The sequence below is a fragment of the Malus sylvestris genome, chromosome 7, assembly GCF_916048215.2.
Source record: "Malus sylvestris chromosome 7, drMalSylv7.2, whole genome shotgun sequence".
Classification (NCBI taxonomy): domain Eukaryota; kingdom Viridiplantae; phylum Streptophyta; class Magnoliopsida; order Rosales; family Rosaceae; genus Malus; species Malus sylvestris.
Genome location: NC_062266.1, coordinates 947,172 through 965,233, shown reverse-complemented (window position 1 = coordinate 965,233; position 18,062 = coordinate 947,172). Strand labels below are relative to the sequence as shown.

The following is an 18,062-nucleotide window of genomic DNA, read 5'->3' as shown; positions in this document are numbered from 1 at the left end:
AAATATAGGATAGAAGGCCTTAAATTAGATCTGGCTCTTAAGTCTTACCTAGTTGGAGTCACAAGTTCACATGTACCAGCCCTCGCAAGTCGCAGCAAAACGTTTTGGTTTCTGTAATCCCACATTGCCCACGCAAGGGCAGTGAACAAGCAAACAGGCCTATAAAAGCCACATTCCCAGGCTTGGTTTCTGTAATCCCACATCGCCCACGGAAGGACAGTGAGCAAGCACACATGCCTATAAAAGCCACATTCCCAAGCTGAGAAAAGCATGCCTTGCTCGGCCCTTTTGGCTAAGATCAAGTGTAGTTATCTGTTGAGACTTCTCAGCATTTTTTAAATATTTTTGGGTTTTGATCTGGCGATATTTAGACGAAAACCAATTGGATACCTATTAAAAAATTGTTACCTTGAAAAACCGATAATATTGGCGAAATATCGCCGATATTATCGACATTTTCTTCCTTGGTTGCAACCAACAATCTTGGCCTTCTCCGCTTTGAATCTCTTGACATAGTCGCGAATTGTCTCCCAATGGTCTTTTACGATACTGAAGAGATGGTCAGATGTCTTTTTGATTGAGTGGTTAGACGAATACTCCTTAGTGAAAACAAAGGAAAGTTCGTTAAAACTCCTGATCGACTGCGGCGGCAGAGTGTGAAACCAGTCTTGCACCTCGCCTTATAGAGTTGTGGCAAAATTTTTGCACATAAGCGCATCGTTGTTCCTGTTGAGGATCATGGTACTGCGGTAGTGCTTGAGATGTCGATTTGGATCTTCGTCTCCCTTGTATGGAACAAGGTTCTAAAAAACGCTAGGCGTTAGTCAGGCGGCGAGCTAGCGCCTAGCGCCTAGGCGACTAGGCGGGATCTAGGCGAGCGCCTAGGCGGCCTTGGCGGATTTAGGTTAATTTCTTGTATATCTTATAAATAAATGCGTATTGACACATAAAAAAATTATACTTGTATGAAATTCATGGATAAGATAATAAAAGAATGATAAAATACAAAAAAAAATATCCAACAAGTCTAAAATTTAAAAACACATTAAGCATATATGCCATATAACTTAAGATATTTTGAATGATTATATCTAATTTTAAAAAAATAAAAGTAAAAATCTGATATAATGGGTTGGGTGGTTCATAATAAAACTACTAAGAAGCCGTACTAGTCATCCCTTAACGAAACCACGCCCATTGATATCGTCCCCGAAATCCTCTCTTTTATTTATGATTTTATTGGTGTCCTCTCTTTTATTTATGATTTTATTGGTGTCCTACTTTGAACTTTGGAGCTAAAACCGGTCATAGCATGAATCTTTTATTTATAATTTTATCTGAATTGATGACACTTTGAGCTTTGGAGCACAAAAACCGGTCAGATCCTTCCCCATTTCATATCAACAGGTCCCATCTCTCTCTCACCTTTCACATAACTTCTCTCTCTCTCTGACACACACACCCAAGTTCCCATGCACTATCCACTCCCTCACGTCACTCTTTTCCTCTCTCTCTAAACCTACACACTCAACCACCAATTCTTATCATCACTCACACATCACCATCATTTTTGTTTTTGAAAACCGGTTCTCTCTTCTCTCTCTCTCTCTCCCTCATTTCGTTCGAACTCTCTGCATTCTTTCTAAACCACCATAGCCAAAGAGTGCTCCAGGCGCCATCACCACAAATTCCAATTAAATCGAGACCCCAAACCACCAAATACAAGACCTGCGCAACCTGGGGATCCCTATGGTACCTTTGCATGTTAAATTCTGTGATGGAAATTAGGAGAATCCAAGCAGGGGTTCTCGGTGAGAGTTGCTCTAATGGAATTGAACTACAACCTTTGAAAATTGAGCTTCTGGCGTGGAGCTCCGGCGAGGGACCTATCAAACTTGGGCTCCCATGAGCTCGAGTTAGTCCCGTTAGAAACTCAGGTAGCTTGACCTATTCTCTGCATGTTAATTTCAAGTTTAAATTCGAGTTTGTGATTTTGGATTTCTGTTTGGAATTTCTTTCCAGGAAACCGTTTCACTCCGCCTAGACAGCCGGCTAGACCGCCCAGGCCGCCTAAGAACGCCTAGGCAGGCGCCTAACAGCTCTCCGATTTTTCTTAACGATTCGGACCTAATCGCCTCGGCACACCTCCGCCCAGCGCCTAGGCGCCGCCTAGGCCGATTTTTAGAACACTGGTATGGAATGAAATGAGGCATAGTGAACCGCGAGGTGGATCTATCCATTCGATCTCATTCGTGAATGGTGACATGCTTTTGTTGGTCATGTCTCATCGAAGTGCATCGTTAGCAGCCTTGTTATGTTGGAAATTGTGCAATCGTTCGGTTATGAGTCTCTCAACTTCTTCTTAAATTTGCCTCTGCTGGGGCAGTGGACCTTTCGGTTGCCTCCAATCATGATCTATGGGTCTAAGCCGCTTTTCCCTATGCTCGAGTCGTCCATGTCGCGGCTGCGGTGCATGTGGCATATACCTAGCAGGTGAACGGGCCATTCGCAGGCTGCCGGTTGAACTTGAGTCGGATTGAGTGACTGTTCCTCTCCTGCCGTGTTGCCTACTCCGATGTGAGGTGAAGAATGCTCATTGTGAGCCTAGTTGTGAATGAACATTTCGCCTAGAAGGTTGTCCATGTTGATAATCGGAATGTGACCTCAATTGTGAATGTATGCTCGTCCATGGGCTTGATTAGGAATGCACGCTCCTCCGCGCGCTAAGACGAGAATATACGCTATCCCAATGACCTAGGCGGGAGCGTAAACTGCCAGAATGCTTGGAACGTGGCTGGTTAAGGGGCTGTTTGCCGGGACGCTGGTGGAGAGGTTCGTCTGCCCTTGTCCTACTTCGGGACACCTCGTCCGGGGCATGTTGGATCTCGGTGCGTTGCAAGAGTTGATTCACCAAGGTTGTTTGTTGTGTAAGGGCGCTCGTCAACTCTATGACTTGTCGAGACAAGTGTTGTTTGCCATTTGGATTGGAAGAGCTTGGAATGAATGTGCCTCATTGAGCAGTGGAAATGTGGTAGACTCCGGGTCCAAGATTTGAATTGGGAAATGTCAAATCTGCGGAGAAATATGGTGAAAATGCCCCCAGCTCGATGGTTGCTCCAGATAGTTGAGATATTCACGGGCCAACTTGAGCTGCTTGGGAAACCATGGGAGGCAGGGCTGCGGGAGCAGGCGGGGCTACCGGAGCAGGCAGGGTCACGGGAGTAGGCTGCTTAATGTGTGGTGCATGCAAGTGCGAGGCTTGGGCTCGGGCCCATGCAAGCTTGGATGGCATGTCTTGGGCTATGTTGGAACCTTGTAGTAGTGGTGCCACTCTGCTTACGATCGCATTTTGCCTCATGGATCTCCGCGATCCCATTTCTTGAGTATTGGAATTTTCACTTATGGAATTTTCTAAATTTTTAGCCATTATATTTTTCTTATACGTTTTATCAAAAAACCTTTGCAAATAAAAAATTCTAATAATAAGAACATATGAAAAATATTCAAATGGACCAGAAAATAGAGAAAAAACCTTTTTATACGAGAGTCTTCTACGAGTATGGATTTCAACTCTCAATGAAAGCACCAATTTGTGGATGCAAATTTCTTTCTCCTTGATTTTGAACAATATTGCACCTATAAAACAATTAACACCTTCGGGTCAAGGCCAAGAGCCTCACGCGCCCACGATGAATTGGGGGGGGGGCTTTGGCCGAAGAACCTCCGATGCCAAAGTTAGAATTTATAGAGAAAAATGTTTAGAGAGTTTTTGAAAGTTTTGCAAGAGTATGAGAAGTGTCTTTTGGAGAAGAGAATAGGGCTTTTATAGGGGAGTGTGGCCTTGGTGATTCAATTTAGCAATTAATATATTAATTAGGTATAAATATATTAATTGGCTAATTATCATAATAAAAGAAATATTTTGGGAGGTTATAGAATGAGGATGAATGAGACAAATTTGAACTTGTTACCTATTTTGGGTACTCCTGATTTGGTTGATGGATGATTCTCCATTGCTCACGTGTAGGAGACCCGGTATGCCTCGAGGGTAAATTTGTCATCTTCACCCAAAAATCCACTTGTCACCTTGTGATTATTTTTGGCTCCACACCACCGACCCAAAGCAAAAGTCCGGGGATGCTGAGGTAAAGTTCTTTCTCTATTTTTCTCCCGTGACTAAATTTTTATTTTACTTTATTTTTTTTTTCTGTCTCAACCTTTCTCATAAATGATGATTGGTTGGAGTAGTCACTTGGAATAAAAAATAGTAGCTTGTATTAAACTACAACTTTCTATTCATTTTAGTTAAGATTTAGTCAACATAGAATGCAGATCTCCAAGACAAGGTCTTCATCTCAAATATTTAACAAGTTATTTTGGTTGGAGCAATACTAAAGGGAATACTTTGGTTATGTCCAAGTGGGTCTTGTGTCAAACGACATATGGGTTTGAAGTCAGATGATCTAATTAATAACTAAGTCATAAGTTCCTAACTTCATTTACATATTTTGCCTCAACTCTTTGTTTTGGATTGGGTCTCTCTTTTTCTTGATTGTATTCTTCAATTCTACTGGTTTTTGCCACTGCAATTATAGTCCACATTCCTATAATATGTATGTATACATCCTTTGCAGTCAAGCAAGAGAGAGAGAGAGGGAATAATTAATTGAGGCACACTATCTCCACAATCACCTTGCGTTCTGTTCTTGGCAACCATTTTACATGCTTATCGCAACGAACGAAGATGTCGACGAAATTTGTCGTCGCTTAACCTTTTAGGCGACAAATTGGCTTTAGGTGACGATGATGGTTTATTGCCAACATTTTTTGTGGTGTATATAATAAGAGGCTTCACCTCTACTAAAAAGTGTCAACAACTTTGCCTAAATACTTTTATTGTTTTTTAGTGGATGATATTTGAATGGTGTGACGATGTGGAGTGTGTTGTTAAGAGGCACTATATATGCTTATAAGGAGTTGGATTACTATCTTATAGTCAAATAACTTCAGGTAGAGCTTTAATTTTCTTTATGGTATTATAGTAATTTGGTTACACATATACATGCTTGGCTTGAATATTCTCACTAGTAAAAAGACTTGTAAAGATGTAAAGTATTTATCGTTTTAAAGTGCAACCTTAAGTTCCTTCCAAGCAGGGGCAGATATACATAAAGACCAAAGTGGTCTCAGGACCACTCGAAATTCGAGAAATATATATGTGAAGGTGTCTCAAGAACCCTTTGAATGTTTGGTACGTGTTCCTTTTGTGCTTGCTAAGTTTTTGATGTAATGTCTGCTAGACATATCTTGACATGTTGTGCTGATAGCACTCAACAATTTCTTTTGATATCACTCATTAGATTGCTCCGGTATATATCGACATTTGTTAACCTGTGTGCAATATGGTTTGGTTGAAGACAACAAATCCACCAAATATATAACGAAATACCTTAATTAATAAACTGAAATTTCATTTGCAGACTTTGCGCTCTGTTTCTATCCAAGAGTACCTAAAAAATTGAAGGTTACACCTCAAAAAGTTCGAACCCCAACGTCACACCTGCTTTCATGAGTTTGTTGACCAGCAAAGCCAAAAAGAGGGAGCGGTACTGCATGTATATGAAACATTGTTCACGCCCATCCAAGCAAATGCTAGATGAACTCTTACCCTCATCAAGAAACGACTTGATTGCTTGAAGCAAGACATAAAAAGTGAAAATGTGAAACCGACAAATAACCTAGCTAAATTCCTCTCTCTGTCTGGAGACAAGCTGCAAATCTGATACCTGACTTATCTCTCCATCTTGTCAATTTCTGTTTGTTACTTGCAAGGGGTAAAAATTTCTTGACTTTCCACAACTTCAGCTTACTTCTTTTACCTGCAGGATCATACTCTCTCTCTCTCTCTCTCTCTCTCTCTCTCTCTTCCATTATTTAATACAATCTCTTATTCTGTGACCAAAGTGCCACACCGTCGCCAAAACTGTCTTCCTACACTACTGTCCTTCACTGAGACTGAGAATACTCTTCTATCATGGCAGACCCCTATAACTCCTCCAATCTCGACAATAATGGATGGATCAACTTTATGCCACTCCACCCTCACCATTGCCCTTCATTGCTCTCTACTGCTACTTCTTATGCCAACTCATCCAGAAGTAGCCCCTTTAATTTCAGTATTTCTAATCCTCCACACACCTACTCTTCACATAACTTCTTCACTGATAAGAAATCCTCTAATATTCAAACACAGATGCCCTCGTCCATTAATGATCATATCAACGTTTCCTCACCTCCTCTCAAAGAAGCTCTTCCTTTACTAAACAACTTACTAAGCCCTAGAGGGGTCCTAGAAGAGAAACATGGTCATGAGCCCTCAAACAGCAGCACTATTACTCCAATGGAAGAAGAAACGAGGAACAAAGATCATGCTGTTTATGATGATGGTGGTGACAGCGGCGATGATGAGGATAACTTGATTGTAGCCCTACACTTAGGCCTCCCAAGTTCTTCTAATTCTGGTAACGTGCAATCTCAGTTTGCAGATCAGGTTCATAATAAGGAAGGAGTGATCAGTAGCAGTAATAGTGATGTTGTTTCATCGGGTAACCCTAGTGTGGCTGTGGACAGACTAAACAAGGGTGATCGTTACTGGATTCCCACCCCTTCCCAGATTCTTATTGGCCCAACTCAGTTCTCATGTTCTATTTGCTCCAAAACCTTCAACAGATACAATAACTTGCAGGTTATCTTATTTTATATATATTTTTATACACTTATGGCTAGCTTGTTCCATAACAAAGAGAAAGAAATCCATTTACAGATTCTACTATTTTTTTGCCATTTAGTTTTTCCTAATTACATTTTGAAGGTTAATCGGTCTCAGTTAGATTGCCTTTGCAAGTTTAATTGCTTGTGGCTTAAACTATGTGTTGTATGCATGTATCTTTGCTTTTTATTTGTGCACTTGTACCATTTATATTTGAATGTTCACGTTCTTCTTGTGTAAAAGCCCCCTGCGCTCAGAATTTAAAACTTCTGCAGGTTCAATTTAATTATACATTTATACCTAGTAGTAGTGCTTCCAGTACCACTGCTTCTGCTTGTTAACTGATAGCGTCGCAGGACAGCTTTCAGTAAAGGACAAGATGAAGGTGATGGAGAGATCATCGTGTATATAAATTGGTGGCAGCTGGATATGTACTACAATTAACATTGGCAGTACTAAGAACTAAGGTCTACCACTGTAGATTAAGAAATAAAGACTCTTGTTTGTGCTTTTACAGTTTTGGAGATATAGTGACATCTTTCCTTACTAGGAATGGTAAAGTAAGGAATAATGGTACTAGGGGAAGTACTTGATCCAATTCACATTCAAAGTCCTTCCTGGTATCAGAGTCGGTATGCTTACGTGTTTAGTCTAACAACCATATGTGTTCTACGCCACCTAGTTAAATTTATCCACGTGTTAGTGCGAATATAAACGAGGATTATTTCTTCTAGATCTGCTAGGAAAATGTGGGAAAGGTACTTGTTTGACATAGTTTTAAATGGTTTTCTGTCCCTAAATCAAACTTGTTTCTTGAGCCTGAAAACACACTACTTCAGAAACTAAGAATTTTCTTGGACAATGGTATTGACACTTAATTCTAGCTTCGTACACTCCACCCAGTGACCAGTACAAAAAATTACCATTATTCATTTCATAGTGCAAAAAAAATTGCCCATTTTATATATATTTCTTCTGCCCCCTTTTTCTCTCATACGCAAACATGTGTGGGTGTTTATATAAGACTAATACCTGTATTCCCTCTATATATAATCAATTTTTGGATATAATAGCTTGGCTCATTTTTAGGAAGTAAGAATTTTTACATTAGTCATGTTAATTATAGTTTGGCTTATATGCATAACTCATAAAAAATATAAGAATAAAAATTTCTCCGCACACGGCACATGTCAAATTGCGATTGGTATGAATGTAATAATTTATATTTTAGAGAGAGAGAGAAATATTATCCCTATATTATACATACATACATACATACTACATACATATATATATATACCATATATATATATAATGCATATTATTGATGTTTGAAATGTATAGCTTAAGTTGCAGTTATAAGGCTTCAAAAGTTCAAGTTGCATGATGACGTTACTTGTTTATACATATGAAATTGTATATTGTAAATCTTTTGGCTCTAACATTACCTTTTTTCTTATTTATAGAAGAATAATACTTGTATTCCCTTTATATATAGTCAGTTTTTGGATATAATAGCTTGGCTCATTTTTAGGAAGTAAGAATTTTTACATTCGTTGTGTTAATTACAGTTTGGCGTACATGCATAACTCATCAAAAACGCAAAAAAAAAAAAAAAAAAAAAACTGTGATTGGTATGAATGTAAGAATTTCTAATTTTTAGATAAAGAGACGAGTATTATCCCTATATTATTCATGCATATTATTGATGTTTGAAATGTATTGCTTAAGTTGCAGTTATAAGGCTTCAAAAGTTCAAGTTGCATGATGAGGTTACTTATTTATCACATGAAATTATAATACGAAAACTAATGAAAATGACTTGAAAACTTTGAGTTTTAACAATAAGAACAAAATAAAGGGTAAAGTGAATAGTACCATGATTGACTTTTTAGAGTAAAAATGTGGTTTTTCGTTAAAGTGAACAGTACCGAGAACTTTATTTTGTTTTTATCGTTAAAACTCAAAGTTTTCAAGTTATTTTCATTAGTTTTCCTGAAATTATATACTGTAAATCTTTTGGCTCTAACATTACTTTTTTTTCTTTCAATGGAATTAATTAACTGTACAGATGCATATGTGGGGGCATGGCTCTCAATACAGGGAAGGACCAAACTCGCTAAAGAGAACTCAACCCACAGCCATGCTAAGACTCCGTTGCTATTGTTGTGCACCAGGTTGTAAGCACAACATTGACAACCCTAGAGGTGCAAAGCCACTCAAGGACTTCAGAACTCTTCAGGTACATTACAAGAGAAAGCACGGCGTCCGATCCTTCATGTGCAAACGCTGTGGCAAGGCATTTTCTGTGAAAGGTGATTGGAGAACCCATGAGAAAAACTGTGGCAAGATTTGGTACTGCATTTGTGGTTCTGATTTTAAGCAAAAGAGGTCTCTCAAAGACCACATCAAGGCCTTCGGTCGTGGCCATGGATCGTTCGATATTGAGTGTTTCGAAGAAGAAGATGAACCCGCATCCGAAATTGAACATGATGCCGAGGCTTCAAGATGGTATACCTCGCAAAACTAAGATTTATGTGTATCCATGTCTTATCTCTATCTTCAGCTCATATATATACTTATCTCCAAAAGTATATTTGTTCCTTATCCTCATGAATGGACATATGGTAACTTGGCTTTGCCTTTCTTATGTGTACTTTTTTCTTTCATGTATTTTAACTAATTAGCAACTTCAACTGTAAACAATACAATTAAGATAGTATAAATGATCACACCTAGTACAATGGTCTATGATATTTGTTGATGCACAAAACCAGAGGGGTATTGGAACAACGTAAATCCGACCATGAATCTACAAGAAAGTAAAGAACACAAGATGTATTGTGGTTCATCCCAATGTTTGGGCTACGTCCACATTGATGTTGATTGTATTTCTTTGTATGAATGTATAGATTACAAGGGTGAGGGGGAGTCCCCCAGAGAAATAGAGAGTTTGAGAGCAGGGACTGTGGTGAGGATGAGACCTCTGTTTACAGGATGTGAGACCTCTGTATGTGAGTTGCTCTGAATCTCAGAGCCTGAGGATTGTGAGGGTGAGGAGGCCCTTTTATAAACTAAGGGATCCTCCCATTTTTTACATATTTGCCATTTCATTTATTACATAATTACATTTGAGTCCCCCGGGTATTTATACGAGATCTAAATACGGAGGCCCTAAGTATGGTACAAACAGTAGTCCCCCAAGTCTTCAGTTAAGAAAGTATTTTGGCTGGAGACTTGCAATTCAGTCCGTGTGTGGAAAAAGTAACTAGATGTCGTCTAGAACTAAATACTTGATATGAGGTGGTGCTCAATGTGAAATGATGCTCAACTAGAAGTAGCACATGTTGTGAGGCTGCTCGGCTTGTGGCTTATGTTGCCTTGGTTGGCTCGGCTTGTGGATTTGAAAGTGAGGGAGTCCCTTTTATAGAATAAGGGCTCGCTCCTCAATACAAAAGTGATGGGCTAGAGTTGATGCTCGCGGCGAGGCGGTTGTTCAGTAGGTGGCGATGCTCTCTAATGAAGATGAGGGAGTCCATTTTATAAAATATGGGCTCGCTCCTCAGTACATGAATAATGGGTTAGGAGTGATGCTTGCAGCAATACGGTTACTCAGCTGGCGGCGATGCTATCTAATGAAAGTGAGGGAGTCCCTTTTATAAATTAAGGGCTCGCTCCACAGTACATGAATAATGGGTGCTCTCTAATGAAAGTGAGGGAGTCCCTTTTATAGAATAAGGGTTCGCTCCTTAGTACATAAATAATGGGCTAAGTCCCCCAAGTATTTTTCATGAGGCCCAATATATGGTACATAATGTAGTCCCCCCAAGTCTTTAGTTAATAGGGTCTGTTGGCTGGAGACTTCAAATTGAATCCATGTATGGGTCGAAATGGCGGTTGTTCGGAAGCGGTCTTTGTATACCATGCACTGAAGCTTTGTAGGTGAAGCTTTGAAAGTGAAGCTTTGAAGCTGGAGCTTTTGTAAATAAAGCTTTGAAAGCTGGAGATCTGTAAATGAAGCGTTTGAAGCTAAAGCTCTATAAATGAAGCTTTTGAAGCTGATTGACATGAGTGATGCTCATGAATGTTTATGTTGATTGACATGAGTAATGCTCATGGATGTTGACATGAGTGATGCTCGTGAATGTTGATATGAATGATGGTTATGAATGTTTATGTATGATTGACATGAGTGATGCTCATGAATGTTTATGTATGATTGACATGAGTGATGCTTATGTATAATTTTGGAGTACTGGACGTACTTTTGATCACCTGATTGGTGATAATAGCGGCAGGGTGCCGAATAAATTTGGAGTACTTAATGTACTTTTGATCACCTGGTTGGTGATAATAGCGGCATGCTGCCGAATACTTTTGAAGTACTGGACGTACTTTTGATCACCTAGTGGGTGATAATAGCGGCAGGCTGCCAAATCATTTTGGAGTACTGGGCGTACTTTTGATCACCTGGTTGGTGATAATAGCGGCAGGGTGCCGAATAAATTTGGAGTACTGGACGTACTTTTGATCACCTAGTTGGTGATAATAGCAGCAGACTGCCGAATAATTTTGGAGTACTGGACGTACTTTTGATCACCTAGTGGGTGATAATAGCGGCATGCTGCCGAATCATTTTAGAGTACTGGGCGTACTTTTGATCACCTAGTTGGTGATAGTAGCGGCAGGGTGCCGAATAAATTTGGAGCCATAGGGCCTGGCTCATATGGGCCTTCGCCCTCCATATAACATTCCAGTCATTATTTTGGGCTTGCCCTTTTATTTTATTTTTTTATTATTACCCTCTGATGGGGTTATACAGATGTCACTGAAAGATAAATACATCACATCATTCAAAAACAAGAAAAGTAAATCACATCATTCTGGTGTGGTGTTTATTCCTTGCTTTTGCAGTGTGCGTGTTTATTTTTTGCTTTTGCAATGTCCCCATGTGCTCTCGCAGAGGAAAGCCTCCCTTTTGCTTTCTGCTTTGCTTTTGTTTTTCTGCTTTGCTTTCTGCTTTTCTTGATCTCCCCACTCATTCTCTGTCCACTCATGTTGCTTTGCAAGGTATCTTTTACTTGCAAACCCACTTGCTTTTCTTGGACATCCTGGTCGTGTCCATCCATTCTCATTCCTCGTCCCCATCAAAACACACGAGTAAAGGGAAATGTTTCTGACCCTCCAAAAGGTCACCCTCATTTGATTTAAGAAGAAGAGAAACAAGCAGTGAGACTGCTTGAGAGTGAGATCCAACAGCACGCCGTCCCAAGGCTCGCAGCGTCGGTCGACACTGACCAATAATGGATTGAAAGAGTCTCATCGTTTGTTGTTTCTGACTCGCTGTGTGACTTGCTGAATGAGTGAGTGGGCGAGTCGAGCAGTAGGTTGATGACGAGTTGGCTGAGTCGAGCAGTGGGTCGGGGACGAGTTGGCATCCAGAACTGGGGTTGTGAAACAGGCCGACCTTGTTGGCATACAGAAGGACTAAATCTCCTTCCTTGTAGGGACGATCCGACCCGTTGGACCTGACTAGATCTGCATTAGACATAGTTAGCAAAGCGATGATGCATTGTACTCCTATAGTCATGGTCTTCCTCATTTTCTCCCTCTCTCTAACCTTGTGTGGGGACTGAGTCGAGCTTGTCGATGGTGGATTTGCAGGCGGAGACCAAATGGAAGTGCTTGCGCCAAGCGGCGTTCTTGATGATTTTGTCGAGGTTGACCCCGACGGCGCACGATCTATGGTACATGAGGTTGAAGAAGGGTAATGCGGTGGAGGCTTGGATTCCAGCAGTTCTGTGTGTGTGTGTGTGTGTGTGTGTGTGTGTGTGTATGTGTGTATAGGGATAGAAGGCTTACATGGAGCATCGACGGAGGATGAGTAGGATGTGGATCCTGACGGCGAGCGACGAGCCCTGTAAATTCCGTCATCTGCAAACAGAGATTCAGAGATAGAAAACTTCAATTTCTTCGCAGCAGTACTTTCAGGAAATGTTGGTTCAGAGGAGTGATGACGTGGTGGTCGGTGGCCAAGTCTCTCCAAACACTTGTCATGGGCGAGAAAGAGGAGAATATCTGATAAGGAAATGAAGAGAGAGGACGGAAAGAGGGAGAGAAATGAACTTGGTGTCTCTGTGTGGGGTTTTTTTTTGGTTGTGATTTTGCAGATTCACGGCAGAGGTGAAAAAATGAAAGAGAACTGACACAACTTTTTGTATCGATTCCCATAGACGGCGCTAAATGTTGATGCACAAAACCGGAGGGGTCTTGGAACAATGTAAATCCGACCGTGAATCTGCAAGAAAGTAAAGAACACAAGATGTATCGTGATTCACCCCAATGTTTGGGCTACATCCACACTGATGTTGATTGTATTTCTTTGTATGAATGTATAGATTACAAGGGTGAGGGGGAGTCCCCCCAGAGAAAAAGAGAGTTTGAGAGCAGGGATTGTGGTGAGGATGAGAACTCTGTTTACAGGATGTGAGACCTCTGTATGTGAGGATGAGAGCCCTTTGCTCTGAATCTCAGAGCCTAAGGATTGTGAGGGTGATGAGACCCTTTTATGGCTACTCCCATTTTTTACATATTTGCCCCTTCATTTATTACATAATTACATTTGAGTCCCCCGAGTATTTATATGAGATTTAAATATGGAGGCCCTAAGTATGGTACAAACAATATTCTTATTCCTTACTTGTAAGTGAGAAGTCTTAGGTTTGAATTCCGTATATAACAAGTTCGCAACTAATTTATTTCAGGCTAAACTACCAATTTGCCATCTGAACTATCACTTAACTTTCGATTTCTCCCTTGAACTTTTTAATTGGAAAATTAAGGACTTAAACTAATTTTATTGGCCGATTCCCCCCTTACCGTTAGTTTTTCATAGATTTCATCCAAATTAACGTTAACTCTTATCACATGCACACCATATGACTCTCATTTGTGGACAAAAACGTCACTTCGCTAGACCTTTAGACACAATATAGAATCACAGATATTTGCATAGGTTTATATTTTAGAAATCTAAGGTTTTCAATTATTTTAAAAAATGAAGTGATGTGGTAAAAACTAACACACAAATTAAACCCTATTAAGACAGTTGTACTATGAGCAAGTGGGGATTGTTCTAGGCCGGGGATTAGAAGGGGTGCTAATCAATACTAATTAGACTTAAAAACTAAAAACTAAGCTAAACTGACACTAAACATAATAGGGGAGGTTTTTGGACGAAATTGTGACTTAAAACAAGTAAATTGTAGAAACAAAGTAGGTTTGGACGAAAATTGGGTGAAATGTTAGCTAGATGATTCTTCTCCGCATATGAACCATATGCATACAAATCGATTTCCAGTTATTATTCCTATAAACCATAAACAACAATGCCCCAAATTAATTGTGAACTGCACTAATTAACTCTCAAATTTTCCTAATTTCATTGAATTGGACTTAGCGACGCAATCAAATTATTCTTATCAAGTTCCCTATATGAACAACATGACAGAGATACATATCAAAGATCATTAAGTTCTGTGAAAATCATAAGCATTGACAAGGCATTCGTAACTATGAACTGCATGATACTTCTGCCAGTAATTTACTTAACACAATCATGACTAGTGACTTTTACTACTTGTAAATATAAGTTCATAACGATTAAGTGAAATTCCCTTATATTCTAGTATCAAATCTCTGCATGCAAACTAAGTGTGCACCCTTAATCAACACACAAGAACAAGTTCTCTATAAGACAGATAAGTAAATCGCATTCATGTTTTATGAAACAATAACTGTATGTAATCAATTCATATAAAACATATGATCATGGCTTCAAATTCACCTCTAGCTAAAACGAAATTAGTTCCACATGTTTGCAATTAAACGAAACCAATATAATTTAAACATTAAACTAAAATTAAGGATAGAAAGAACCCAGGAACGCTCCAGCACTCCAATGGCCTTGGATGGCAGGTCACGGCACAAAACTTTTATTCTCCTTCCTTCCTTGCAAAGCTGTAGCACTCTTTATATTTTTTTCTCTGAATTTCTCTCTAAAGCTCTTCTTGAAAGCTACGGCAATAACTTGTATTTATAGGGCTAGGGCACGGCCTACTTTGTGGTGGAAAAGGATTGAGTTGTTTGCAGTGTTTTAGGACTCCTTAAATCAGATTAGAAGTGGTTGAATGTGATAAGGAATCGCCCTTGCAGCTAGAGATAAGGTAAGGTAAAATTAGGATATGATAAGATAAGATAAGATAAGGTTGAGATAAAACAAAATTGGATAAGATAAGGTAAGTTTGGATAAGGATATGATAGGATTAGATAAGGTTTGTTAAGGATAAGGTTTCCCTTTAATTTCTGATTCCTTTTCTCCCAAGCCTCACTCTTAATTCCTCCAGATTGTAGCACATTTCTAGCATTATTTAAACACCAAAAACGTCCATCCAAAGTGCTCCCCATGCATGCTATCCAATCTAAGTCCAAAACTGCTCCATTTAGCTATCTATTGTCATTTTTGCCAATTGGACCTATAAACACACGAAAATAGCTTAAAACACTCTTATAAATAGAAACTAACTAAGTAAATGCAAAGAAATAAGCTAACAAAGGCGCATAAATATGCTCCTATCATGAAGTGACCGAACTACCCTGACATGTTGTGCACATGCTTCCATTTAACAGAAATTTGGATGGAATGAATGAAAAATTAACAGCAGGGGGCAAATCGGCCAAAATAATTAGTTAAAGTCATTAATTTTCCAATTAAAAAGTTCAAGGGAAAAATCAAAAGTTAAGTGATAGTTCGGGGGGCAAATCATCAATTTACTCTTTATTTCTCCAGCCCCACAACCAATTTATTTTTCAATCCCTAGCCAGTGTAAATTTAGTAAATGGTGAGTGAAGTAGCGTTATGTTGATAATTGTATATGGATTGTGTAGGAGAGGATTATTTGCACCAAGGGATTGCCGGAGAGTGGAGTCACAGGTCTGGAGTGATTGGGTACAAATGGAATGAGAAGAACAAGTGACCAAACACTGGAAGTGGGAATTGGAAGAAGAGATGCAGCTGCGATGAAAATGCCACACCTTAGGGGATAGCATGTTTCCTATGATGATGGCTTGACTTTGTATTAGCAAGAGTTGAATTTTGCTTCAAATTAATAATTAAAATGTACATTGTTAATATGAAGTTTGTTAAAAAATGATTCATAAATTTGTAACAATCCGAGTTGATGGTTGAAAGTTGATGTGCGGCATTGCTCCGTCAAGGCTTTTGCTCATTGCGGAAACCCCTACTGCCTCCTGTAGGAGTCTGGGCTGTGTTTCAGACCCAGTGTGCATGGCTGATCCTTCTCTTGGAGCTAATGATATCAGCTAGTTGCTCACCAACTAGCTAATCAGACATGAGCCCCTCCTCCGGCGGATTCCTCTTTTGCTAGCCTACGCATATTAGAAGCTGTTTCCAGCTGAATTTTAAACATCTAAGTTTGTTTTGTAAACAATGCGGCTAACGTTCTTTTTTATTCATTTCATGTATTCCGTATCAGTAAGCTGCTCATTTTGTTCTTGGTTCAATTTGGACAGTTCAGAAACGGTAGCTTACATCCCAGTGCTTCTAATCAGTACAATTTGGTTTGTTCTGGTTTCTACTTGTGCAGGACAGTATCAATTTTTGAAGAAAAACTTATGTATTCCAACTTCCAAGTCACTAATTAGGGAGGAAGTGATAAGTCCAACTCATTTCATATAATAGCAGAGAGCTTTTTCTTTTTTCTTTTTTTTTTTATTGTGCAGAAGAAACTATAAATTCACTAATTTTGAAGTGCTTATGGAATTTAAATCGAAAAAAAAAGCTGATGAAAGCCTACACTGGAAAGGATCGATCAAACGTCATTTTATTTCATGATCAAAATCTGTATATATTTCAAATGTGCACACAGAACCACATTGACAAAAGGCATCAAATGTAATAAGCTAAAAGGATCCAATAGTTTTAAAGGACTCATGAACATGCTGCAACAAGTCATGGTCACGGTTCCACTCCGTAATTGGTGCATTGACAAAATGTGCATATAGCTTGTTCTGAGCACAAGTCACTGAAATCAAACTATGAGCAGCAACTCCATCGATCTCATACACGTAGTAAACCTGTCCCTTCTCGTCCTTCCTTTCCTCCGATGTCACATTATCTGCGCTCGCTAGCAAGTCCTGCAAGTTCACATCTGACAAAGCCAAATTGTTCAGCACCTCATCCTTCGGTGCTAGTTGCCTAAACCCGGAAAGGAATGTCAAGTACTCTTTCTCTGACTTCTTCTTCGGGTTATAAAATTCGCTATCAGTCCCATTTGTCCCTATTCATCGAGAAAAATATACTAAATATTGATTTCTGATTCACAGTTTAACAATATAAATATGGATTTATTAAGTGCCACAACATAATTAGCATGTGACACATATGTCGTAGATGTTGTGAGCATATATTTACGTACCCTTTTCGACTTTTGATACCAAACGCTCTTTCCATCCATCTGGCACATCATAGACATACTCAGCGGAGGCTTTCTTGTCGGAGTTGCCACCGTAACCGCCATAGTTGGCCGCGCTGGCAGCAGTGCCGTAGTAGATTTGGTAAGTTGTTGCTGTGGGGTCTGCTAATGAGGGTGGAGAGGCGGTTAGGATGGCAGCCGCAGCGGCGGTGGCAGTTAGTGTGGTGGTTAAGGTACTTAGGAGTGGTTTGGAGGGTGGGATGGGGAGGTGGGATCTTGGGGGTAGTTGAGTTGGGGGTGGTTTTGGAGATGTGATGGTGGTGTTGGTGGCTGTGGTGGTGGTGGAGGAGAAGGTTGAGGGTGAGAACATGTAAGCCATGGGATTGTTGAGGGGTGTGGTCTTTCTTTTGTTTGTTGTCTTTAATTTGACATTTTCCTTATCCAAAAAATGTGGTGGTGGGAGAAAGTTCGGATATTAGGCCATTTCCCTCCTAGAGGATGTATGGATAAACAAAAGTATCGAAAAAATAAACTGCAGGGATAAACAACAGAAAATGTAACAAAAGTTACTTTTTTTTCTTTCTTCCGAATATGTTTAGGATAATACTTGCATCTAGGAGTGGGCATGGGCCGGGCTGGGCCCAAAATTGAAGGAACCGGACCAGACCCGTTTGTAAATAAAACGGGGCGGGGCGGGGCGGGTTTTGGGTTTTTCAAAATGGGATCCGGACCTAACCCGACCCTTTTGAAACGGGCCGGCCTTACGGGTCCCCAAGGGTCCAAGTGTGGGTGCCTCAGCT

At 39.8% G+C, this 18,062-nt stretch overlaps 2 protein-coding genes across 2 annotated transcripts; one reads left to right on the top strand and one right to left on the bottom strand.

The window, feature by feature from the left end:
* Nucleotides 1-5,916: 5,916 nt before the first annotated feature.
* Nucleotides 5,917-9,413, top strand: LOC126628615 (zinc finger protein WIP2-like). The gene is made up of 2 exons (XM_050298374.1): nt 5,917-6,745; nt 8,841-9,413. The coding sequence occupies exons 1-2, from the start codon at nt 6,035-6,037 to the stop codon at nt 9,297-9,299; spliced, it is 1,170 nt and encodes a 389-aa protein (XP_050154331.1). The 5' UTR covers nt 5,917-6,034; the 3' UTR covers nt 9,300-9,413.
* Nucleotides 9,414-16,653: 7,240 nt separating this feature from the next.
* On the bottom strand, nt 16,654-17,728 carry LOC126628622 (thylakoid lumenal 19 kDa protein, chloroplastic-like). Its single transcript, XM_050298386.1, has 2 exons — nt 17,266-17,728; nt 16,654-17,127 (listed from the first exon to the last, which is right to left on the bottom strand). Exons 1-2 carry the CDS (start codon nt 17,639-17,641, stop codon nt 16,751-16,753), a joined length of 753 nt encoding a protein of 250 aa, XP_050154343.1. The 5' UTR covers nt 17,642-17,728; the 3' UTR covers nt 16,654-16,750.
* Between the last annotated feature and the right edge of the window lie 334 nt (nt 17,729-18,062).